This window comes from Uranotaenia lowii, chromosome 3 (assembly GCF_029784155.1).
Source record: "Uranotaenia lowii strain MFRU-FL chromosome 3, ASM2978415v1, whole genome shotgun sequence".
Taxonomy (NCBI): Eukaryota; Metazoa; Arthropoda; class Insecta; order Diptera; family Culicidae; genus Uranotaenia; species Uranotaenia lowii.
Genome location: NC_073693.1, coordinates 190,490,769 through 190,517,851, shown reverse-complemented (window position 1 = coordinate 190,517,851; position 27,083 = coordinate 190,490,769). Strand labels below are relative to the sequence as shown.

Sequence of the window (27,083 nt, the reverse complement as noted above, 5' to 3'; positions counted from 1 at the left end):
AGCTTCGTAGCATGTATGGTATTAGGAAACGCACCGCATTCCAGCGTGAAATTTATGAATTTGTCTAATAACATCACAACCACGTATAAACTTTTCCCAACAGGCTGCTTCTTACGATCCCTTCAAAGTTTATGGCAGATCGGCGCCGCTGAGCCAACGACGACGTTAAGACGTTCATCCAGCATCCTCCCCGCTTTTGGGTCTAGGTATACGTGAAGAAGCACCAGAACCATCCGAAGATCCAAAGAAAATATAGGATGGGAAAAGGTCGTAAAAAACTAACTTTTCCAAAGGAAAGAGCGCTTTATTCTGCGGGTGTCTGACATGATAACTTAATTTCGTTGGCCTCTCCCTCGGACGGCCATCTTCCATTCCCTCCCTCGGAAAATGAGACAACACGAAACCAATCATTCATCCTGAGTCAATATCATGCTGTGATCCCTCAATCTTCTACATTTAGTTACCTTGTGTTGGGACGTAGATGTTCAAGTACAGGCAATCCTCGGACTGATTCCTTAGGTATGGCAGCAATCGCTTTAAATATTCTAATCTACCACGTGGCATCCGCTCTAGGGCCGCCGTTTCATTGGCAATATCGGGAAGATGCTGCGGACAAACTGGGCTGAACCTGTGCGGAGGAAGAAAATAAAAATGGAACAGAAAAGACGGATTAGTGTTCCGGGATTTAGCAGATTTCAAGTGTGTTGGCGAAGCAATTGGCAACCGGTCGATACCAACGATGTAAATATGTATTGGGAATAGATTTTTCACGATATCTTAAAATGGGTGGATTGAGAGCTGGAATAGAATTTTTGTGAAGTTTATTTAAATTTTTTAATTATTTTTATGTTTGGAAAGAAACGTAAGGGCATAAATGCCAGTGCTTAGTAAAAAAAATCAGCATTTTCTTAGCATTTAGTACAGTGCAGTTAACTTATTTGCATATCATAGTTAATTTACTATAAAAATTTACTATTTGCAGGAGGAATGTCCATAAGACCCCATGAGGCTAACACGTGCCACTTGTTAATTTAAGAAAATATATTTCGATCCTGTGAAAACAACCAAATCAGTGATTTGTTATGGAACCTTTGATTTATTCTTAAAATACCCCTGCGTATTGAGTTTTTTTAATCAGAATTTCCAGATTACCGTCAAACGGGACATAATGAAACAGCGAGACTAGATGCAACATTTACATATATACTGTGGGACCTGTTCCGGAGTCTATCGGAGGACCGGAGGACAGTCCGGATTTTCCCTGCTGAACGTCATCTCTTCGGATGTTCACGGAGCCGCAAAAGCGCCAAACCGTTCTGGCGCACGGCATACTAACGAACTGACGATTGATCGGATCTGCGGCGAAATGTGCACTTGAGAGAACGAGAGGGTTCGAGCCAAGGTCTTTTGATACACTAGGTTCTCCGACTTTCACAGTAAGTAGGCGAGGAGTGAGCGGGGCTCTCAATGAGTTTGTTTATTTTTTGCTCAGCTTTTCGGTGGTTTGTTGGTAAACAAACTTCATGAGTTCCGCATAGTTGCATAGCCTACATAGTCAAAATGGCTGAATCGGGAATTCGATATTCGGTAACACCTCCTGAATATATACACACCTTGGTTCGAGCGAGAAGCGTATCAATCATGACAGGTAGGACGATGCTGGCAAATAGTGGTGCCAGTTGCTTTGTTTGACTTTATTGAACATTTGCCATGATTCCTTCTCCTATATCCCACATATACCACAGCAGGAAGCTTTTAATGATTACAAAATGATGATGATATTGCTGCTCACATCGTGAGAATGTGCTCGATTATCATAGGAAATTCAAAAACTCGAACAACAGAAGTACAAATTTTAACATTTTTCGATACCGTGTCAAAACTTTACCCACTATGACAAATTGGCTCACTGATTCACCTACCAAGTTTATATTGGTTTTATTATCCTACTTATATCAACACTGTTGGAGTCAAATATATATATATATATATATATATATATATATATATATATATATATATATATATATATATATATATATATATATATATATATATATATATATATATATATATATATATATATATATATATATATATATATATATATATATATATATATATATATATATATAAGATTTTTCATCCAAAACCAAATTTGTTGCAAGTTACTCTTTTTTCGAGTGGTTTGAAAATCGAATGTTTTTTTAAAAAAATGAAAATTATTGTAGAAACCAACAATTTTTCTGACTACGTCAGTTTGATTTCCCACCAACCCTGAAACTTTTTCGGCATAAGCTGAATGATTTTCTGATGATATATATGTAGGGGAGAATGAGGATACTTGATCCCTGGGGATACTTGATTCCTTAGCTATATCTTCAAACTGAAATGTCGTACAAAGATCAAATGTTCAAGAAAAATGTGCCAAATGGAACAAAACAGCAATGGTTGAAGCTCAAAAAATTTTAACAAAATAAGTTTTTGGGTTATTGAACTTTGTTTGAAAAATTTCACAAAATGTGACTTGAAGATCTTTTTTCATCATTTTAAAATGTTCCTCACATGGAAATATTATAACGTAAATATTTATTCCAATACATTAATCTTTCGAGTGTAAAATGAACTTCAAAATACAATATTTTCAAAGCGATGGAAAACTCCCAACTTTTTACAGAAATTTTTTTCTAAAATGTTGATTTTGGGTACAATTGATCCCTAATATATGGGTACAAATGATTCCGGTATATTTTTCTTCTTTATGGATAGTGGTCATTGCTGATTACGAGATTACTGATATTTATCCAATAGCTAATATTCATCCATCAATTATCTGAAGAAAAGGGCTAAAATAATTGATTTTCTCTTTTCTATAAAAAAAAATTGCGCCCGTAAGTATGCAATGTCATAAGGGTTGAGAATAACCTATAGATTTTTTTTCTGACAATTATAGATTGTGAAATGAGAACAAACATGACCAAAATAGTCAATTAACATTCTATCTTGGGGCACTTGATCGATAGTGTCGCTGAATCCCCAAATCAGAATTTTCGTCAACATCAGGGACGGCGACATCATTGACAATTTTTTAAATTGATTTTCCACCCCTTAAAACCCCGATGTGGAATATTGCAAGACAATCAGATGCATAGTAACGACAACATAGCAAAAATAGTGAATTATTAATATGAATTACCCCTTCTGCCGACTCTTTACACAAAATTTTATACCTAAAAACGATTGCTTGTCTCCTCAAATATTTGTGGGTCAATTTTCACATCATTCCAATGCATTCCAACGTAAAATTTGAAAGATCTCTTGACAGGGCACTTTCAACTATCGTTCGTATTTTCCGACATTAATTGTTTATCTTCGAGTAGATAAATCATGCAACGTTTCATAAAGACCATATTTTTCAATTTGAACATGAGAAGAGGGGGGAGGGGAACTATCAGCGTTACGTAATTTTCATAGGGGGGTACGTCGAAGCGTTACGATTTGTAACATGCGGGGGGTGGGGGTTAAAAAAAGTGGATTTTTTGCATTACGTAATTTATGGATGCCGCCTACATGAAATCGCCAGTCCCTAAAAATTACCTTTCCCTGCGGTGCGTCACCATCACGGACATCTTTTTCAGACAACAATTCAAATCGACAGTCAGAAAGGCGTGGCCTACTGCATGGTAGGCGGAGCTAACTCGAGGGATAATAAGTTGACAAAACTGGAAATTTTGTCGGAAATTTCATCAGTCTTGCTTCAACTATTTCCCGAGGAGAATGGAAACCTGCATATGCGAGAGGCCAATAGGGGGCATACTATGCCTCTATTGTGCATTTCAATACACAGGAAGGGTGCAAAGGACATGTCCTTTGCACCCCAACATAATATGGCTAATGGACTTCCCCTACTGACCTAACAGCCGAGGCAGTAGGGCAGTACTTAAAGAAGTGCTGAAGATGTAAGAAACGAAAAAAACGGCCCTTTTCCGGGCAGCAGCAGCAGCAAATTCAGGAATCTAGCCCAGGAATGAAATGAAGTCGACTTAAAGCGGCGCTCTTTACTAAGTGACGACGAAATGACAAATGATTTTGTCATCTTTGATAACTTCGGATCTAGTGCAGTTTTGGTCGGTGCTCGGGGTTTTTTCGCTCGGGTGTTTTGCGCACCAATTTGTATTTGCGCTATTGGTGTACCAACACATAGCCGACCCAAAATGATGTATGGAAAAGATGTCTTTGAAAGAGGCGTTTATCGTGACGCGAGATCCGTTAGCGATTTTCAATTTGCCCCCCCTATAGTGTTGCCGTAATACGTAATTCTACGTAAAAAAAAACAACGAAAGCTTATATGGACGACCCCTTGCGCCGTTTAACACACAATGAGTACATTTTACTCATTGCGTTTTATATGACAATTTGCGACCAAAACACAATCTTCGAACCGCCATAACTTTTTTTTTATTTAAGTCCAATCTAGTTGCAGTCTTCAGATGAAATGTTAGTCATAATTAAAGTTATAATAAAATCAGCATAAACAAGCAATCGATTGGTAAAGAAAAAAGTATTTGATGAAAAACCAGTTTTGTTTGCTTCTTTAGAACACAATATCTCAGAAACCCTTTCATTATAGAGATTGGGGGCAAACCCTTCCCGTAATCAGATTTAGCTAAAAAATTAACTATGGCCTTCTTATAATTCCATTAAAACATCTAAGTCTTTTCTTAGCAAATGGTTTGATTTTCAAGAAGGTATGTATTTATTAAGACGAATTAAATAAATTAAATAAAAAATATCATAAACTGTGATGTGTAATAAGGGTTGAACCATAAAAATCTCTTACGATAGGACCAATCGGATAGGTACACATTTTTGTCAGTTGAATACAAAATTCCCTACTCTACCATTTGAAGATTCCCAGACATTATGTAATTTTGGGACACCCTATTGTACATCCCTGAAAACTTACATTTGTAAATTTCCATCTCATTTCAAGGTATAATGACGTAAATTTATTTAAAAAAAAACAGTATTTGTGTAGTATGGTTTAAAAAAAAATGTGCCAAAAAGAACAAAACAACAATGCTGTTATGTAAAAAAAAAATCAAAAATTTTATTTTTCGAGTTATTGAACATTGTTTGAACAATTAAACAAAATGTGGTTCGAAGATCTTTTTTATCAGTTTGAAATGTACCGTCAAACGGGGCATCATGCAAAAGCAGGGTTAGATGCAACATTTGTATACCACAACACTCATTCAATTTTCATTTCAATATACTGTAATAAAGTTATCATTGAATGATAACAGATTGATGATGACATAGTTTTTAACATCATGAAAAAGTTTTTTTAAGTTTTTGATAGTCATAAAAAATTTAAAAAATCGAGCAAAAGATGTACAAAATTTTACATTTTTCGATGCCATAAAAAACTTTACTCAGTATGACGGATTGGCTGCATGATATCGCCTACAAACTTTATATTGCTTCCATTATACTATACCAACACTGTTGGTGTATAAATATTTCTTGGACAATCACCATATGTTTTTAAATAAATATTTTTACAATTAAGTTAGCTGTCTGGGGCTAAATGCAACAAAATGCAAATTGGAACTAAATCTCATAAATCGCGTTTCCATATGCTGGGATATGATTGTTTTGCATTAAGCGTTTGTTTACACTAAAATTTCATCCATTCTAAGATTTATTTTCATAAGTTGAACTAATAGAATATTTTGTATTATTTTATACCCCTAAATGTATACAGCAGATTAACACTTTTTTCTTAAAAATATTTTTGTCAGAAAAAAATAAAAAATTGATTCGCACAAAACCAAAAATTACTGCAATTGGTGCTTTATGCGTTATGAAATCACAAATGTATCAAAAACTTTAAATTTTCAGACGTTTTCATTAGATTTTTCATTAATTACAGAGTTTGTTGCAACTCACCCCTTTTTCTTAGTAGGGTGAAAATCGCATTTTTTTGTAAATTTAAAAATAACTGGTAAAACCAACAATTTTTCTGACTACGTCTGTTTGGTGTTCCATCAACCTTAAAACTTTTGATGTTCAAGAGGTGCGATTATCTGTAAGCATTAAGATTTTAGAAGCCATTGAAGTTGAAAATTGTTGCATGTTGCCCCAGTTGACGGTATCCAATAAAAAAAAAATATAATAAAAATAAATAATCCAATATGTCAATTATCAGAATCTAAAATGAACTTCATGGTGCCATGTTTTCAAACCCATAGTGAATTCTCAACTTTTTTCTATATTAGAGATGTACCGAATAGTGGTATTTGGCGAACGGCCGAATACCGAATATTGACCTTTTCAACTATTCGGCCAAACGAATATTCGGCCGAATATTCGGTCGAATATTCTATTGAGTTGTTGATGAAGAAAACTTAAGCGATTATTTCAATGCTTTCTATTTCTTCCATGTTAATGCCCCTCATGTTTTTAAGTCGATTATTCTCAACCAGATGATATTATCGGATGATATATTACAAGATATTTTCTATGTAGGGGTCTTTGTTATTGTGGTAAGTTTATTTAAAGAGGGTTTTTAGCCTTAAACTTTTACCCTCAATAGGGGTCTTTCTGATTTCAAAAATTTCACCAAAAACCGAAAAGAAATCAGATGACTAGTCGCTTCTAGGGCGTTTATCACCAAAGAGATATCCAGAAAATCTGGAAAAACTATAACCAAAGTATAAAGCGATACCGTTCAGCATTCTCCTGAACGATATACAGTGAAAGATACGTGTATACACCATAGATGAATTGCTGAAACCATAAGTTTTTAATGATTGTGTAGCTTTTACAACATTACTTTTATATATTTGATAAATTATCCAAATTTTTTTGAAAAATTTACAAGTCTGTAGTAGATATTCGGCCTATTCGGCCGAATACTTAGCTGAACTATTCGATGAGCCGAATATTCGGTTTAACGGTTTTTTGGCGGTATTCGGCCGACCGAATATTCGGTACATCTCTATTCTATATAAAGATTTCCAAAATGTATGCTATGAGTTTAATTGATCCCTAAAGTCTAAAAAGATGTATTATCATCTGAATGAATCATGATCTTTGGTTATTACGAAATTATATTATTTATGATAATATTTGTCCAATGACTAATATTAATCAAGCAAATATCTGCTGAAAAGGACTTAAAATAGCGTATTTATCTAAAACTAGAAAATTGCGCCTTAAAGTATGCAGTGATTCTTGGGTAGTAGACAAACATTTAGAATTCCCTTTGTTTGATACTTACAATCTGTTAAATGAAAACTAATATGACAAAAAAAGTGAATGGACATTTTATCTTTGAATTTTGTTAGATTCCAAAAAGATATGATGAAAATAAGAAAAAGGAATCAAGTATCCCCATTCTCCCCTATAGTAACGACAATAAAGCATGGACCATCTTAAATCTGGACGCACTGTTTATTATACCACTAACTGACCCGGTGTGCTTTACTACACCCACAAATGATATTTTCAGAAGTTATTCAAATTTTTATTGTTTTGCTGGCATAATTTTTAATCAAATTATAACATAACTCATAAGCAACCGCTATAAATTGAGAGCTTCAGCTAGAGATTCGAATTGCAACGCAAAGATAACTTAAACTAATTTTCTGAATCATGATATATAAATTTGTGTTAAAGATCTGATAATTTTATTCTGTTTCTTTAAGCTTCGCCCTGAAAAAGGAGGATCTCAAATAAATCGTACGCAAATAATCTAACTTATTAAATAAGGTTGTTTTTGCTTGATATGTCCAAGATTTATGCTAAAACACTTATAAGAGAGCCCCCCCCCCCTTTCAACCCCTTCTGAATGGAAGTCGTGGTCTTAAATAATCATACCCATTTTTTCGTTCCCAAAAATCATCTTATATCAAATTTAGTTCCATTGGTTAATAAGTTCTTCACAACAACATGTATATGGAGCCTTCTCCTTTCGTTCCCTCTCTACACTGTAAAGCGTAAGGGTCTATAACAATCGTAGAAACATATATCGTAACCAAGTACCTTTCCATGCCATATTTATTTCCATTTATTGGCTTCGTTAGCATAAATTGAGAACTAAGCTAACAAAATTGTATTGCGCTCACCTCCCTACTCCTATATACCTACTCACTGAAAGGAGTATGGTGAGTCAGATAATCATAGAATCATATCAAAATGATTTTCCATCCCATGCCAAATTTGATTGTATTTGCGCAGTAAATTCTTGAGTTATGCATAATCTTGATAATCTTGATCTTGAATGCATCATAGAAGCATTTCTCGTACCCAAATATCGTTCCATGCCAAATTTGGTTCCATTTGCTGTTGTAGTTCTCGAGTTATGCAGTAAAAAATTGTATGATACTCCCCTCTCTCTTTCCTTTCTTCCCGCTGCAGCGCGCTGGAAGAAGGAAGGGGTCTCAAACAATCATTAGAACATGTCACGTTCCGAAATACCACCCCATGCAAAAATTTGGTTCTATTTGCTTAATTAGTTCATGAGTTATATGGAAAAAAATAAAAAAGGCCCCCTCCTCCCTTTGTATCTCCCTACTGGGAAAAAGGAGGGGTCTCAAATAATCATAGAAATATTTTTCGTATCCAAATACCCTCCCATGCCAAATTTGGTTTCAATACCTTGATTAGTTTTCGAGTTATATGAAAAATTGGAAGGTAACCCCCCTCTCCCCTTCTTATCACCCCACTGAGAGGAGGGAGTGGTACCTAATATTCATAAAAATATTCCCCATTCTCAAATACCACCCCATGCAAAATTTGATATCATTTGCTTGATTGGTTCTCGAGTTATGCAAAAAAATGTCTTTTGTTTGGGAGGCCCCTTCCCCCATTTTGATAGAGGGAGGGGTCTCAAACGATAATAAGAACCTTCCCCTGTCTCCAATACTCCCACCTGCCAAGTTTCACGCAAATCGGTTCAGTAGTTTCCGAGTCTATGGGGAACCTCGTGTTTTTGTGAAAAACAAGACCATGGACTCCAAGATGTACAAGAAGGAGTGCCTCAGAAAACGTATTCTTCTTTATATTAGATCTCACAAAGGACCAGTAAAGTTTTGGCCAGTTTTTGCAAGCTGCCACTACGGCAAAGAGGTACTTTAGTGTTAAAAACCTACATTTTGAGAACAAAACATATTTATTTCGTTTACATAGTTCCGAGATAGACCCGTTTTAATGCGTCCAGATTTAAGATGATTTATGCTTTATTTTTGTTATGAACTTCAGTTTTCACACCGATCGATCGATGATCGATAGTTATGTAAGTAATTTTTTTGTAGCTACCTGAATGAAAAAAGCATATGATGCGTACACCGGTTAACAAAATATATGCTTACGCAAAACGACGACTATGACAGTTGGATTTGGATTTTTACCTCAATACACATCAGAGATTTTCACGGCGGCCCGCTTTACCCCATGGCCCACATTACTCCATGTTTTTTCGGCAAACTCAGCACGATTTGTGAATATATGTATATAAATTTCACAAAATTAAATATATTTCTACTTGTAGCTAAAGAGCCACCGCTTCACATCCAGTTAGTCGACCACTGAACTATTCTTTTTGGCGACGTTGTTAATCACATTTGTGACAAAACGAACATGTGAAATCAAATAAGATCGCTGAAACATCCCGAAACAAAATAATCGAGTGCCAATCAACTGACGAATGCATCAATAATTAGCATCCACTCAACGGATCGGACCTAGTTTCATACCGTCAAAATAAAACGTTTGAGTTAGCATCGCCCATGTTAAGTTATTGCTTTAAGTTGATAACAAAGCGACCAAAAAATATCACTTCCATCTATACCGTTGAGCAGTCAACACGTACACCGGAGCATCGTATCGTTGCTGTGTACCTGCATTATTAAATTATTTATTTTATTCTTACCTGTATTTCCATCAGCACTTTTCAGTGCTAAAATTATTTTCATTTTCTTTTATTCCTATTTCTCTCTTTTCTTTCCAGAATGGGGAAGTCATCTGCCGGCTCAAGGGCCGGAAGAAAACGGATTGCCGAACCTAATTCAGGTCCATCGCCCAAAAAAGTTGAAATTTTTAATTCATTCGATGTCCTTCATAACATCGGTGATGAGGAAATATTCATATTTAATTCTGATAAGAGTATTAAGAAACCTTCTTCTTTTTATATTCTTAAAAACGGAAAGGTTCCACCAATTACGGTCACGATTCCTGACTTCAATGCCTTTCGGAAAGAAATCGTCACTTCCGTCAAGGATGTGAAGATTTCTTTTCAGATCGGTCGAAGGGGAACTGCTCGTATATTGGCAGAATCTTTTAATGATTTTCAAAAATTTTTAAATTATTTGAATAATAAAAAACATCAATTTTTTACGTACGATACTAGAAGTGATCGTCCATTTAAAGTTGTACTTCGTGGTCTCACTGGCGATCAGACACCGGATGAGATCACAACTGAATTAAATTCTTTGTTAGGTTTTTCTCCGATTCATGTAATTCAAATGAGGAAAAGAACCAACACGAATAATATCAGTAGTGTTGGTTTTGCTCCTGAGCTTTAGTTGATCCATTTTAAAAAGGATCAGGTTAATAATTTGCAAATTCTTAAAAAGGCTCGTCTTATGTTTCATTGTCGAGTCAAATTCGAACCTTTTCGAAAATCTTCAGCCAATTTCCTTCAAAATATTACGCAATGTCGTCGTTGTCAAGCTTTTTGTCACGGCACTAAAAGTTGTAGAATGAATGCCAGATGCATCCTTTGCGGCTCATGCGATCATGAAAAATCTAAATGCCTTTTTGGTGGGGGCAGGTAATCATTCCTCGAATTCGCTAGACTGTCCCATCAGGGCAAAAATTATTGCTTCTAGGAGAAATCCCAAAGTTTCCGGAAAAGTTTCTTCTCCTCCTTCCTCTTTTTCGCCTTCACACGTCGGGCCGACAAACAACCTGCCTGTTCGCGGTCAGCCTCGGTCGACATTGGAATCACGGCTGGGTAATACCCGAAATGATTTTAATGTTACCTGTGCTGATTCTGAGCCCCAGACTCGTTGTTTATCGTTCTCAGAGGTGGTTGAAAATGGGTTTCCCTCTTCAGGTTCAACTAATAAAAATGGGAAAAAAACCAAGTCTCAACGTTCATGCGAAGGCTTGGGAAAATCCCCGAAATTCAAATACTTGTTCTTCTCCTTCATTTTCTGATCCTAACAATTTTGTTGATTTGGGTGAGATTACTGAGGAAAAATTAAAATTGTTGCATCAAAATTTAATGGAAATGATGCAACATATGTTGAAAGCAAATTCAATGTTTGAAGCTCTCCAAACTTCTTTTAATTATGCTAACAAAATTATTATGACTTTACGATTCCCTCATGGATCCAAATAGATGTTTAAATATTATGAATTGGAACGCTAGATCTTTGCTGGCTAACCAAGATGAGTTCTTTTTATTTTAGAAAACCCAAAACATACATATTGCTGCCATCACTGAAACTTTTTTAAAGCCAGACAATAACTTGAAAAGCAATGCTTTCTTTAAAATTTTGCGAAATGATCGACTTGATCGACAAGGTGGGGGTGTAGCAATTGTCATCGTCTCAAATATAGACTTCTTCATTCTTTCAATACAAAAGTCTTAGAAACAATTGGAATTGAACTAGAAACTTCTATGGGGAAAATTATAATTATTGCCGCATATTTGCCTTTTCAATGTAGCGGTGAACAGAAAAATTTTTTGAAGGGAGATTTACAAAAACTCACCAGAAACAAATCTAAATTTTTTATTATTGGTGACTTTAATGCAAAACACCGATCTTGGAATAATATTTCATCAAATTCAAATGGGAATACTTTATTTAATGACTGCTCTGCAGGTTATTATACTGTTGAATATCCTAATGGGCATACTTGTTTCTCTTCGATTAGAAATCCTTCCACAATTGATTTGGTTCTAACGGATTAAGGCGAGCATTGTAGTCAACTCATGCGGACCTCGATTCAGACCGCCTTCCAGTAACTTTTTCTTTCTCCCAAAGTCCCATTGAAAACCCTTTAAAATCAACTTTTAACTTTCAAAAAGCTGACTTGGAGCGATATAGTAATTTTATTGAACGTAATTTGGATGTAAACGTTCCACTGAATTCAATTGAAGATATTTGGCTGCTGAAAATTTGACAACTTCAATAGTCAATGCTAAAGCCGCTTCAATACGTCGACGCCAATATCAACGTAGTAGGGATCCTTATTTTAAATTTATTTATTGCGACCTTCAAAAAGAGATCAAACGTCGTTTAAATTTCATCCGTAATGAAAATTTTGCTAAAGCAGTAGAGGACATAAAACCCTACTCAAAGCCGTTTTGGAAATTAACTAAAATTCTGAAAAAGCCCCAGAAGCCAATTCCTACTTTGAAAGATGGGGATAAACTGCTTTTAACTAACGCAGAAAAAGCTAAAAAATTAGCCCAACAGTTTGAGTCTGCTCATGATTTTAATTTAAACGTTGTTAGTCCAATTGATGCTCAAATTTCCCTTGAATTTGATGATATTTTTTCTAAGCAAAATGTATTTGAAAGTTCCTGTGAGACAAATATTGATGAACTTAAATTGAATTTCAAAAAATTTAAAAATATGAAAGCTCCGGGGGGAGATGGGATTTTCTATATTCTTATTAAAAAGTTGCCTGAAAGCACTTTAAATTTTTTAGTTAAAATCTTCAATAAATGTTTTCACTTGGCTTATTTTCCCAATAAATGGAAAAATGCCAAAGTAACTCCAATTTTGAAACCTGGAAAAAGTGCTTCAGAGCCTTCAAGTTATCGACCAATTAGTTTGCTTCCTTCTTTAAGTAAACTATTTGAGAGAGTTATTTTGAATAGAATGATGATTCACATTAATCAGAATTCTATTTTCCCTGATGAACAATTTGGTTTTCATCATGGACATTCTACTACACATCAACTTTTGAGTGTAACTAATATGATTAACGCTAGCAAATCCGAAGGTTATTCAACTGGTGTTGCTCTTCTTGATATTGAAAAAGCTTTTGACAGTGTTTGGCACAAGGGTTTAGTAGCTAAATTAGCTCGATTTGATTTTCCTGTATATCTCACCAAAATAATTCAAAATTATTTGACTAGCCGAACCTTACAAGTAAGCTATCAAAATTCATGCTCTGAAAGGACACCCATTAGAGCTGGTGTCCCTCAGGGTAGTATACTTGGGCCAATTTTATATAATATTTTTACTTCTGATCTTCCTGATGTACCAGAAGGAAAAGGTAGAAGATTATTTCCTGATGACACTTTGCTTTCAGCCAAAGGTCGGAATTTACGGGTGGTACGCAGTAGATTGCAACAACATTTAAATTCCTTTTTGAATTACTTGAAAATGTGGAAAATTTCTCCTAACGCTTCCAAAACTCAACTTATTTTATTTCCTCATAAGCCAAGAGCTCAATTTTTAAAACCTAATGAAAATCATTCCATAACTTTTAATGGGGTTTCATTAGAATGGTCTGATCACGTGAAGTACTTGGGACTCACACTTGATCGGAATCTTACTTTTAAAAATCACATTGAAGATATTCAATCTAAATGTAATAAATACACTTAATCTCTTTATTCTCTCATCAACAGGAAATCCCGACTGTGCCTGAAGAATAAGATGCTTATTTATAAGCAGGTATTCCGACCAGCGATAATGTATGCAGTTCCGATTTGGTCTAGCTGCTGCGCGACGAGGAAGAAAGCCATCCAGAGGATTCAGAACAAGGTTCTGAAAATGATTTTGCGGCTTCCACCTTGGCACAGCACCGAAGATCTTCATCGGATTGCGGGCATTGAATCAATCGAAGAGATGGCCAACAAAATCATCTCCAACTTTAGATGCAGTCTTCCATCGCAGAGATTCGTTCTCTCTACAATTAGTTTAGTTTTAGGATAGTTTTAGCTTTTAGTTATAAGTTTAAAATATTTTTGACATTACAGGATGTTCTCCTACAAAAAATACTTGATTTTGCTCAGTAAATTTAAGTTGAATAAATAAACTATAGGGCTCTGGACAGTTCATTATTGAACTGAACACCTAATTTAATGTAATAATGTAATATAAATGTAATGATGAATTGGTACGAATAAAGACATATTTTTTTTAAAAAAAAAGCGACCAAAATTTGAAGACAATAGAAGTTTTTGTGATCAATCCGTTCTTCTTAGTTGAAACCGAAAGCCAGAAGTTGAAACAAACTGCAACACCATCAAAATTCTATATGTTGTCTATGTGAGGTCTGTTCAAGAATATTGTAGCATTTTGTGGTCTCCTCGCCCAGGCATGCATGAATAAAGAATAGAATCAGTACAAAAACAATTTCTGTTATATGCTTTTCGTAAGCTAAGTTGGGCATCACACCGTCTTCCATCAAATGAGGCTTGCTGCATGTTAATCGACATCCAAACACTAAGAAAACGGCTAGAGTATGCTATGATTTCTTTTGTAGACGATATTGTTTCGCAAAGAGTTGATACAGCAGAACTACTCTCCAAATTAAATTTTTTTTTGACTCGCCAACAAGACGACTTAAAAACCGTAGTATAATTGCCCTCAATCAATGTCATCGCACAGAATACGCAAAAACTGGGCTTGTTGTACTTTTATAATCAACACTGTAAAACCATTGACTTTACAACGCCTCGGCATAAACTCAAAAAGTATTCTAAGTCATTGAACTCACAAACCTACAATTGTTTTTATATTTTGAATAGTTTTAATTAAAACAAACAAAGAACGTGTCTACTAATGATTGACGAAATAAATAAACTAAACTAAGCATATCTTGATTTTCCATTGTCAAGTTAGCCAACAACTTCCGGGGCTACCTTGTTTCGAACGGACACAATAATGTTATCATTTATTCAATTTCCTTTATTCACGAGCGTCCTTAACACGAAATTATTGCCAAATCAAATACTTGACTGCCAAGACATGGTTGGTGCAAATTACTCGTACATTATAGTACATATCTACTAATAGAGATTAATTTCGCGCAATTCAGTTATCGATGCTGGGCTCCGTACCTTTCCGCCTTTTTGACGCCAGACCAAAGTGCTCCCGTAACCGGTGGCATGAAGCGTAGCGTTCCTATCGGTGGCGAAGCGTACGGTATTCCACGGAACGCCTCCACCGGATCCAGATGTCGCCCATCGAGATGCTCGATAGTGCCAGACACCGCACCATATTTAATATGCACCACACGAGAGGTCGTCTTCTTTACGGAATCGTTCTCGTCACTATTTCCAGCACTAGCACCAGCACTTCCTCCCCCGCCTCCTCCTCCTCCTGCCCCACCAATTCCACCCCCCTCGGAGATGGTGGGGCCCAATATGGGAACGATTATGACCAGCAGCAGCAACATGGTTATGCAGATCACGCTACTCGATTATAGACAGCATTTCTACACTTGGAATGAATTTTCGTATCGCTCTATTATAGCTTTTCCACCAGGGGTTTAGCTTTATTCACAAGAACACCAATGATGTTATTAACACTTCCCCTCGAAGCGTGACAATTTCATTTTTTTAGCTCAATTTTTATATTTCTACCGCTAGAACCATCAGCACATGGTTTAAGTGGTCGAGAATGGTGTGAGTAGACACAAGGACTTTCTATCTTCGGCAGGAGAAACGTACACATTTTTGGCTTGTCAACTTTTCAAAGATGGTTAAACGGATACCCTTGGATCAATTTATTACACCTTCCCCATCAATTAATCTATCATTTATAAACTCACTCCGGCAGCTCTAGGCCGGTTTGACTTGTTACAAGAACTCCCCCACTGACTGACATGCTCAATAGCACTTTAACCTTTCATCCTTAGCATCACGAATTGAATGAGATTTTTTTCTTGCACTCCTCGTCGATCCACTGGGGAACATCGTTTCACTTGACCGAATCGAATACACCACAATTCTTCTGTTGGTTGGCTTGTATGCTATGCACGTATATCCTCTTCTATTATATGTATATCCTTGGTCTTCTGGCACGGCGACATCCATAAATCAATACTCGTGAGCAGTGTGAATCCTGTGAGTCGCCTAGCAGCAAACAACGCACTAAAAATCACTGTCGGTGTTACTGCGAGAATCCGTATCGATTGCTATCCGTATCCTTGCGACTGAATTCCAACCCGACTAGTAGTAATCCTCATTAGATCCATTGCAATTCCACGACGTTCGCCCTGCCCCTCCACCAAACTGGGCCCATATCTTTGCTCACTCTCAGTAACGACAATAATTTGACATAATTCACTACAGTAGCAAACAGCGCTCAACCATGGCACAGGGATCTTTTCATTGCTGCTGCTACTGCTGCCGCTTTACAGCTGTAGTCAACCATAGAACACACTCGCCCCTTGACATCATACCCCCCCGAAAATAGGGCTCACGAAATCCAATGCTCAGCACGCTGGCTGTTTCGGGTAGCTCAAAGGATGACTATCTTGCCCAACCCAACCAAACCCAACCGTACGCCCCCACAAACGAGCTCCCTTTCTTTTGAGCTCACGGTCCGGCACCGTCGTCAATTGACGACGTCCCCACAAATCCAGATTTTAGGGCAGGTCGCGAAAAAATGACCCTCGCGGGAAAGGAACAGGCACACAGAGCAGCAACCGCGCACGAGAGAGGAAACACGCGAAGAAAAACGGGCCGCAAAACCGAGATTGAACACGGTCAGCATCGATTCGCTTTTCACCACAGACTGACTTGACTTTACTTGGCTGATTCCTAGCCTAGCGAAAGGCGCTGCAGCCATGCCATAGATAGAGCTGCCGAGCTGAAGTTGGGGTTGGCCGAGTAAGATAGTAGGCATTCATATACGGCAGAGACACATCGTGGCCAGTGTTGGTACCAGGGTTGCTTCTATTGCGCAAGCTCACAATCAGAACGTATGAGATTGACACAACAATCCGCGAGGTAAACATTCCGACACTGCATCTGGTGGGCAATGAATAACGTTTGTTGTGACTTTAAGGAGAGCTGCTATAAAATAGAGCTGAGCAACATTTTAGAGCAATTTCGCGTTTTAGGGTGGTATCAATGAAAATTAAAAATTGAAATTTTTCCTTGCTACTGTCGTAACAAAGTTACCTAATGGAGAATATGAATTTGAGGAAAAAAAATCAGTGATGGTACTTAAAAAAATCATTTGATATTTTGGGTGGTCAAACGAAGTGCTATTCAAAGAATGAATTTGGGCGGACCGTTTAGGGGGTGGAAGTTAGCTGATTTTTCAGGATTTGTACTGATTTTCGGGAGCTATGCGCCTGTTTGTATGCAAAAGAATGTAGGATTTCAATAAACAGTAAAAAAAACCCTTATTCGAGCTTCCGCTTTATGCGAGCCACCATTTTTTACACAAAATCCACGTAAAGTTGTGTTTTTCCACCGCGATTCATTGTGATACTATTTAATCAATGTTTTAAAGTCGAATTTAAAGTTTTAGGGTACAAACAGCGTGAGTGCGAAGCGAAATATTCATTCCTCGGATAAATTTCGCAAGTTCGTTTTCGAAGAACGGCCACAGTGCACGCGAATTGCGAAACGGTTCAACACTAAAAAAAACGTCGGTGTTTTGCAAAAATCTTTGCAAATTAATTTGCGGAATCAAAACTGTGAGCGCAAAAAACAAAAAACAATCAGCGATAATTCCGAAAAAAAACACGTTATCTCGGAAAACCGCGTAAAAAAACTTGCGATTTCCAGGAACGCCGGGGTTATGAAGGGAATCTTTAGAAAATGAATACTCGGTGCCAAGACTTTGCGAGGACGTCGGAAAATAGATTTTTGACGTCCAAATCCAACACCCACAATATGGGTGTTAGGTAAAAGGAATCAATTAGTAGAAGTCGAATTTCGCTGTCTGATGCTGGGGAACGCGTTCTCTAAATCCAATATGGCGGCTTCCGCTCAACTGTCAATATTGTAAATGACTGAAAATCGCATGAAAAATAAAAAATACCTGTCGTGACTCTTCTTGATATTTTCTTTTTATCACAATTTCACATAAATAATTCACGCAGCAACTAAAAACCCGTCCGTTAGTGTAAAGATTCGTCAATAGACTGATCCCACATGTGTGTTTCTCTTTCTACTCGGAATTCAATATCCTCATCTCTTTCTTTGCTTTTTCATATCCCAGTCATCAAATGGAGAGAGGATTTTCTCTTTTCATTCTCTCATGTCAGACACTGAGAAAATATCAATAAAACATTGTCAAGTTATGAATATTACTGACTTATTAATTGTTCGTACTATCATTCTCTACAATACCCGAACTTTGACAAGAAGATAACAAAAGAAAACAAAATTATGAAAAAAATATAGCAAAATTATGTCAAAAAATTACGATACGCTGACAAAACTTTGAGAGAAATATGACAAAAATATAACAAAAATATGATAAATTTGACAATAACATGACACAGCCATGAGCAAAATAGACAAAAAAAAAATAAATGTAAATATGGCAGATTTTGACTATAAAATTTACAATAATGACAAAACTCGAAAAAAAAAATTGACAAAAATTTGAAAACATTGTGGAAAATATGATAAATGTAATAAAAATATGACAACAATAATAGCTAATGAGAACAGGCAAATGTGACATGATATTGTAATATTCTATTGATCGTATTGTTGTCATATAATTCTGTCAATATATTTTTATTTGATTGTCAATTTGACGGAAAGTTGATGAAAAACTTATCCGGTACAACTGTGCTCGATTTTTATCACATATTTGTCATATTTTTCATTATTTATGTTCGAATTTTTTGTCAATAATGTTTAACTTTTTTATTTGTCACTGTCGTATTTGTCATTATTTTGTTCTTTTTTTTTGACATTTTTTTGTATATTTTCATCCCTTCTTTCATAATTTTGTCATATATTTGTCAAGACTTTGTCATATTCCAACCCATTTGCCTAATTTTTTTTTTTCATTTTAATGTCAATTTTTTTCCATATTTTGACTACCTTGGTAATTTCTTTTCATACTTTTATCATATCAGCAGCAACATGAGAAAAGGGTATAAAAGACAAAGTAAACAAAACCGGGTTTCAGTGGATTCAAATAGCCCAATATAAGCTCTACTTATCACAAAAACCGTTTTTATTTTTTCAGTTTTCGTAAGATTTACAATGCAGTTTGAGTAAAGGATCTAAAAAATTTAGAGCCTTAAAATGACATTATCCTCACACAGTTTGTTTTATACACCCTTTACTCCACAACAAAGCAAACGGTCTAGATGCAAAAAATTAAAAGGGGAAGAATGCGGAAAGCTATTCACTCACTCCCATAGCGAGAACCATAAGCCTTTGTCAAAAAATAGGGGAAATTTTATCTCTATCTCACTCACACATATGAGACATACAGTACAAAGCGAAGGGTGTATAAAACATTTAGACGAATTTCATACTCCAGCTAGGGTCTACGAACAATTGCGAGCTATTTTTACATGATAAAACCGTCGTATCGATAAAAACATATTTAGAATGATCCTACGCACCGTTTTGACCATAAAGACTAGGGAGATTCCTCGTGAATTTTAATTAGCGATTTAAAAAAGATTGCAAAATTTTCAAACGCGTTTTTCTCGAAACGTCATATATGAACATAGACCCTTTTCACGTGTTGGTGCTGATATATTCGCTAATTCCGTACTGTGTGGTATGCGCCAGTCTAATGAACAAATGGCCGGCCTTCGACCAGACCGAACTGAGCGCCATGAGAAAATTTAAAAACAACAGAAACTAAACCTCCAGTTATTCATATTCTAGATCGCAAAACTGAAAACGATTGACTAAGATGAATTCCTTGAATTATAAATTATTGATTCTAGCTCATAAACTACAAAGATTTTGTTCCTTGATGAAAATATTTGTACATAAAGTTCTAGTGTCTCGAAAAAATGCTGATGGCGTTCAGTTCGGTCTGGTCGAATCCCGACCAAATGAAGAACATGCAACCACAGAGATGCAATAGTCTAGTGTGTGAGTCAGGCTTGCAATTTCTCTAACGAGAATCACCGATGTGCTCGGTTTTCGATTCTCGGTAGAGATTCTCTGACACGCACCGCAGAGATTTTTAGCCGAACCTCTGTAGAGAATCTGTAAATCAACACGACAGAGCAAACACACACTACAGTGAAAAAATGTTTTCACCAAGGAGAGCGACAGCGACGGCAGCTGGCTTGGCTTGTTGCGTTTACCAACACATACGAAGCTGAACCACTCGCCCGAAACATTCATCGTTTGTTGATGCTATTATTATGCACACCGTCGTGTTTGTTTTTGTCTTTGCTTTTTGGTGGCTTCAACTAGTCGGTTCTGTGTTTTCACCGGGGTGCTCTACAGTGACAAATCGTCGCACGCCGGAGCTATTGAACTTAGGTGGGTGTGGCTTTCGAAACCGGGGTGCGAATAATGTGTGGAGAGGATCGAAAAATCTCACCCGGGTGATTTGCAACTATCGCACGGGGGTGTTTTTTTCTCCGTTCTCCGTTTTTCTCGGTAGAGAATGGCATCTCTGGTGTGAGTAACATTAGCTTTCTCTGCTCTCCCGACACAGGTTGTGTTATTGTGACTGTGACACTTGTGACACACATTTGTCAATTTTGTCATATTTTTTCACATATTTATCGGAATGTATTTAAAGGTTTGTCATTTTTTACTCTTTTGTTTGTCATAGTTCTTTGCGATTTATGTCAATTGATTTTTATATTTTGGTTAAAAGTTTTTCATATTATTTTGCATACAGTTTTTTATATTTTTGTCAATATTTTGTCATATTTTTAATTTTTATAACCTACCTACCTACCTAAGGGTCCAGCGCCGATTGACCGGCGCATAGGGCTGAGATAAAAGATCTCCACTGCTGCTCCGGAGCCAACGTCTTCACTTGCTGCCAGCCAAGGTTCTCGTCAACTGTGCGGATTTCAGCGGCTACCCGGTAAATTTGAATCGGCAGAGAGGTAACTCAAATCGCCAGAGAGATCGTAACGATCTCTCTGGCGATTTTGCATCATCACATCGTTAGAGAGGAACACACCATACGCGTGCCTTGGGTGAGTGCCACGAATTAAGCTAAGACACGCCCTCCAGAGAAACACACGAACACAATCCGAATCGTGTTTGTATGTTTCCCTCCGAGACGCGTGTTCGCCTGCCTGAGAAGTCGACAGCTACGATTGAAAGCACACACGGGACACGGGGACAAAATGCGACCACACCGTGCGAGTGTACGATTCAAACTGATTTCGCATGTACCCATTCGTATTTGTTGCCTCTAGGTATCTCGGCAGGACAAACCGAATGACAATATTTGCGTTCTTGGAGTGTTGCCGAAGTTAACCGTTTTATTCTAAGATCGGTGACCAGCGTTGCCACATTTAAATCTGTATTTTCGAGGCAAAAAATCTTTTTAATCTGTATAAAATCTCAAAAATCTGTATTAAAATCTGTATCCAAAATTTTGATTCCGGATACTAACTGTGGTAGATAAGTCCTCCATAAGAGTTGTATCAACATAATATTAATAAAAATTAAATCAAAATATGGTTTTAAAACAGCTTTAAAATAAATTAGCTCTTCATGATGCGACTCTCGTATGTTGGTTGTTATCTGAAAACTTGGCTGCGTAAATGAGGTAATATATGTGGAAGATAAGGCCTCTAAAAGGGTCGTATAAACAGAAAAATGATAAAAATTCAAAATAGGGTTTTGAGGAAAGCTTTAATACAAACTAGCCTTTTATGCGAGCGGCTCTTATACGATTTACCTGAATGCTTGGCTGCGTAAATGAGGTTATATGGATTACCATTTGATTCATTACAAAAAGTTATAAAATGCTTTCAAATATTCTAATAATGACTACAGGAATATAAGCGTGTAAATGTTGGATAATCATATTGGATGAACTTGAGTGTCACGTTGGAAAAAAAGAGTGAGTGTATACGTGCGAGAGAGTTGATTGATGAGAAGATGAATGGATCGACTATGAATGGTCATTCTATAATCCAAATTAGAGAAAAAAGGTTGTGCTTTTCGAGTTAAATTTTATTAAGCACGCTTATTGTGAATAAGAGGCCCAAATTGAAGAGAAATTGTGCTTCAAAAAAAAAACGGTTACCACACTAACATTGCCCTACGGCGACTGTTTTTTATAGTGCGTGGGACACTAATCTAGTTGCCCTCTTCATTATTGCGAACTGCGACATTTTTGCGATCTTTTAAATCAGTGTTAATCCTGTGATTTTGCTACATGCAATCCGCTTTTTAGTTTGTTTGTACAAATAAATGCTACTTCGAAACATTGCACGAAATCCAATTTCCAGTACAATGAACAAAATACATATCCGCTATCGCTACATGTAAAAAATAAGGTCACGCCAACTTTAAAGTGGATATGTTTCGTAAAATGCAACGATCTTTGTTCAAGCGGGGTTTAACAATCAGATGAGATTTGAAAATTGTGTCAACTGTCTCTGATCAGTTTCTGTATTTAGTTGTAATCGCTGTATACTGCAAGAAAAATATTCACAGCAGCTGAAGTAAGTCAATGATATTTAACAAGGTATTATTAAAAGTTACATTTCGTGTAATGCAATGTCAGATCTTGATATATTATTTTCGAGCACAGGTTTGAAAACTGTTTTCAAACCCTTGCGTTGATGCAGTTCCGAACTATAATCTGGAAGATTTTTCTCATTTGTGAGCACGACAATTGATGGCTTGGACATTGGATCATCAAAGGAGATCTGTATAAAATCTGTATAAAATCTGTATAAATTTCCAATTATCTGTAATCTGTATATACAGATTCTTGGTTTGAAAATTTCAAAAAAATCTGTATGTTCACTGAAAAATCTGTATATGTGGTAACGCTGTCGGTGACTCAACTCTCAATTTTTTGCATGCTCTGTCGATTTCTGAGAGGACGCGCTTACTGGGATGTAGCAACCGAACGTAGAGAGAGTTCGTTCGGGGCAGTAAACGAATAGTGTCTCTCAGAGCAGATCCTCCTCATGGGGGGAGGTTTGAATGAATGTATATGTATCGTCTCCTGTATAGCTATGCGAGGCCTCAAAGTGTGTATTTTGAATGCCTCTGATGAGAAAATTGGTGAGGATTTCAATCACTGGCGGCTAGACTTCGCCGCCACGAGCTTTTGGGCCTGCCTCTTCTTCGATGCCCATCTGGATTCCAGTCAAGCGCCTCTCTGCAAATCTCGTTTTCATCTCTTCGCAGCGTGTGCCCAATCCATCTCCACTTACGTTCCCGAATCTCGATTTCTAGCGCCTTTTGATGACACCGGCGATGAAGTTCAACGTTTGAGATCCAGTTGCCAGGCCACCAAGCGCGGATGATGTTCAGCAGGCAGCGATTCACAAAAACTTGCAGTTTTCGCGTCGTCACCGCATATGTGCACCAAGTTTAATTGTTATAACTGTCGTGTTCATCACTCGATTTCTCGAATACTTTCCTCATTTTTTCAGATTTCCGCACACAAACTTAATGATATAAACTCTCAACTTACTCCCGCAAAATTCGTCAAAAGACTGACGCGCATTACGCGATCTCGTTCTCTCTTTCGCAATACTCTTTTTCGTTCTCTTTCATTCTTAGCTCAAAACTGACAGCATGAGCATTCTGCACGTTCATTTTATTTATCACATTTATTCAGTGGAACGTGCTCATCATACAATTAACTGTATGATTTTACTCACTTTTACTGTATCAGTTTCAACCACTAATAACTTTCCATTTTATTGTAAATATTCAATTCTACCTATCATCACTACAATAACATTAGTAATATTTTTGTACATAACTTTCAGTGCTTTTTCAGATTTTTTACATTTTTGTTAAATTTTTGTCAGTCATTTTTCATCTACTTTTTGAGCCTTTTCACTGTGAATGGTTCATGCGATTTTCAGTTATTTACTGCATTTTAAATGAAGCGGAAGCCACCTTCATGGATTTCAAAATGGATCGATTACAAAACTTTCAAATGCAGTTTCCGATCTTCAGTTCCACTATGATGCTTGGTCTGAACCTGCCGATCGATAGTATGCATCTCACGGAAACATTTGAGAACGCTGCACACGGTCGATTTGACCGTTTTCAATTATTATTACTATTATTAATATTTATTAAAGACCCTTTAAAGACCGTTTTCAATGATTTCGCGATTTTTGAACCTGACCACTGTGGGTTTTTGACTTGGGTGTAGTCCTATATTAGTTTTCGTTTCGCGGCTTCCATCACGTGTAACTTCTTGGAAACAAAACGAATGGTAATGACATTTTCAGCACTGATAGAGAAACCGTCCAAAATAAAGTATTGTCAAAACATTTCAGATCCAACCACTAGGAGCGCTGTTGTATAATGTACCCAGATTTAAGATGAACTATGCTTTATTCGGATATCTCCATTGGCGGCGGCTTTTTCTCCCTCTTCTGCTAGGGAGTTAGTCCAGGCTCTCTTGTCTCGACCATCCTCCAAGTTTCATCTGACATCCATTCACTTCTTCTTCCACAAACTTTACCAAGAGTTCCATGGCGCGTCGTGATAAAGGCATTCTAGATTCCACCCCACTGTTCTTCGACTGTTCCGTCTGTCGACAATTCCGAAGCTTGGAACTCTAGCTGTTCAACGTTTGCCCTTTGCACCCTTTTGGATTTTCCAAACGGCGGACGTCTTATTGACACCCGACATTGTCCTCGCGCCGTTGGACACGCGCAACTCTCAGTCGTATCTCGCCAAGGACGAGGTGATGGTCAGATGCAATGTCTGCGCTTCGTTTGTTGCGGACATCAAGAAGGCTCCTTCTCCATTTTCGGCTGATGCAGATGTGGTCAATTTGATTTTCTGTTCGGCTATCTCGGTATACCCAAGTGACCTTATGTGCTGATCGATGGCGGAAGAGCGATCCACCGATCACCATGTTGTTGTTGCTAAACAGCTCTCCGTTTTCGCTCATCTGTCCTAGACCATGGCGCCCCATTATGCGTTCAAGGTCCTGATTGTTGGATCCAATCTTTGCGTTGAAGTCGCCCGAATGGATTTGAATGTCACCCTTTGGAATTTTCTCAACCACGCTGTTCAGTTGACTGTAAAACTGCTCTGTCTCCTGCAAATTGGCAACGTCATTTGGCGTATAACACTGGACCATTTTAACCCGTATTCTAAATCTGGCTACCATTATTCTTTCGTTTATCGGTTCATTTCTAAAGATAGCCGCATGAGCCTGGCTTAACAGCCCGAGCAGACTTTTATGGCAAAATTATAGCAAATTTTGCTATCACGCCCCGAGAGCCAAATTTGCTATCATTTTGCTTGACATAAGGTGGTACACAGCAATAATGAGAGCACAAATTTTCATACTTGGTTGGCAAAGTGATACCAATTTTTGCTAAAACTGAGGCCCGAACTACACCTCGTTTTCCGAGAGCTCGGAGAGCACAATAATGCCAATATAAAGCATCAATAGAATTTCTCTTACAGCAAAATTTGGCATCAATATAGTCTCAAAACAAAACGAAAACAAGGTGTCATTTAGGCCTCAAAGCAAGCAAAATTTCGCAGAACGTGGAAAAATAAATAAAAATTTTGCTTCCATTTTTTCACGCAAAATTTTATTCAAGCAAAATAAAAGCCAATCCGAAACTTAAGGCGCGATAGCAAAATTTGGTTCGCATAAGTATGCTGGGTCAATTAAATTTAGAGTTACTTAGCCCCATCGGCTTGGATGCCTAAATCTTCATCATAATACCAAATATTTCACAAAAAAAAAAAATCAAATCCCTCAACGATAAACCATTTGGTATCGATTATGCTTCAATGATGACTTTGCAAAAAGAATGTTCAATCTAGATAGGATCAAAACACTAAGTTCCAAGATGGAAAATTTACTGAAATAATATAAAAAAAAGCTTTATGGTTTGAATTTTCACAGTTTATATTTTCCATGTTTCGATACATGTTTTCTATGTCTAGATTTCATAATCAAATTTAGTTAATTAATTTTCTCATTAGATTCCGACTTCTAGCAATAGCTCGTTATTTTTTTTGTTTAAGAATGAAAATTTAAAATTGATCATCGAATCTGCCACAATATTCTATTGAATTTGGAAATTATAAACAAAACTTAATTTAATCGTTTATTTTTGTTCTTCTGAATAGTAGGTACGAATGAAATCTAAAATTGAATTTCGAACATTCAAATCAAAAATGAAATATCCAAATCAGTATGACACAAAACTTTTTTAAAAATTTAACTTATTGTTGAGTTTTTAAAGGTAAACTTAAAGTGAAGGAGAGTCTTTACTCGCTACCAAAAACTTTTGGATTGTTATTTAATTTTAGATGTTAGGCCAGAGAAAAATTCAATTTCTTCTTTTTTCACACTCTCTTTGATTTTTCGAAAATCCAGAAGGGGGAAATAAATAAAATTCAAGGAGTTTTATTGGAAAATTTGATAAATTTTAAGAAAATGCTAACTGTTTGCAAACGAAAGTCAAACTATAGAAAATAGGAATTGATTCACCTTTTGTACTAAGATTTTTTTTTTAATTTTTAAATAACTCGGTTATTCGGTTTTGTTTGTTTTAGATTGTATGCAGGTTTGTTTGTTACAAGCTTTTGTTCAATTTGTTTCAAATTTTTGAAAATTTGGATTTTATTTTATTATTCCCCCTCGTAATGTTTTATCCCAAGTGACTTAAGAAGGATCTAAAAATTGTTCCAGCCTTGTTTTTAATAATATTAAGCCTAACTTCAACCAATCTCCTAAATTTATAATACATGATTGTAAAGTAAGAATAAAATCTTAGAAGATAAACGCCTTAGTGTAAGTATTTACCACATTAAATTTGTTTTTCTTACTGAAAATTTCTTGCATAGTCTACACAAAGGTGTTAAAAATTTGTATTGTTATCAAATAGCAAAACGTGTTAGGTTTTGAACAAAAAAAAGTATTTACAGTTCTAAAAATTTACTT

General features: G+C 36.5%; 1 protein-coding gene across 1 annotated transcript; it reads right to left on the bottom strand.

Moving 5' to 3' along the window:
- Positions 1-456: 456 nt before the first annotated feature.
- Positions 457-15,435, bottom strand: LOC129752953 (neuroligin-2-like). Its single transcript, XM_055748745.1, has 2 exons — positions 15,098-15,435; positions 457-628 (listed from the first exon to the last, which is right to left on the bottom strand). Exons 1-2 carry the CDS (start codon positions 15,433-15,435, stop codon positions 457-459), a joined length of 510 nt encoding a protein of 169 aa, XP_055604720.1.
- Between the last annotated feature and the right edge of the window lie 11,648 nt (positions 15,436-27,083).

Excerpts from the sequence above, each read along its gene's own strand:
- LOC129752953 (XM_055748745.1), bottom strand. The coding sequence starts at position 15,435 with ATGTTGCTGCTGCTGGTCATAATCGTTCCCATATTGGGCCCCACCATC. Across the intron at positions 629-15,097 it reads GGCGTCAAAAAGGCGGAAAG|GTTCAGCCCAGTTTGTCCGC; the intron begins GTACGGAGCCCA and ends TCCTCCGCACAG.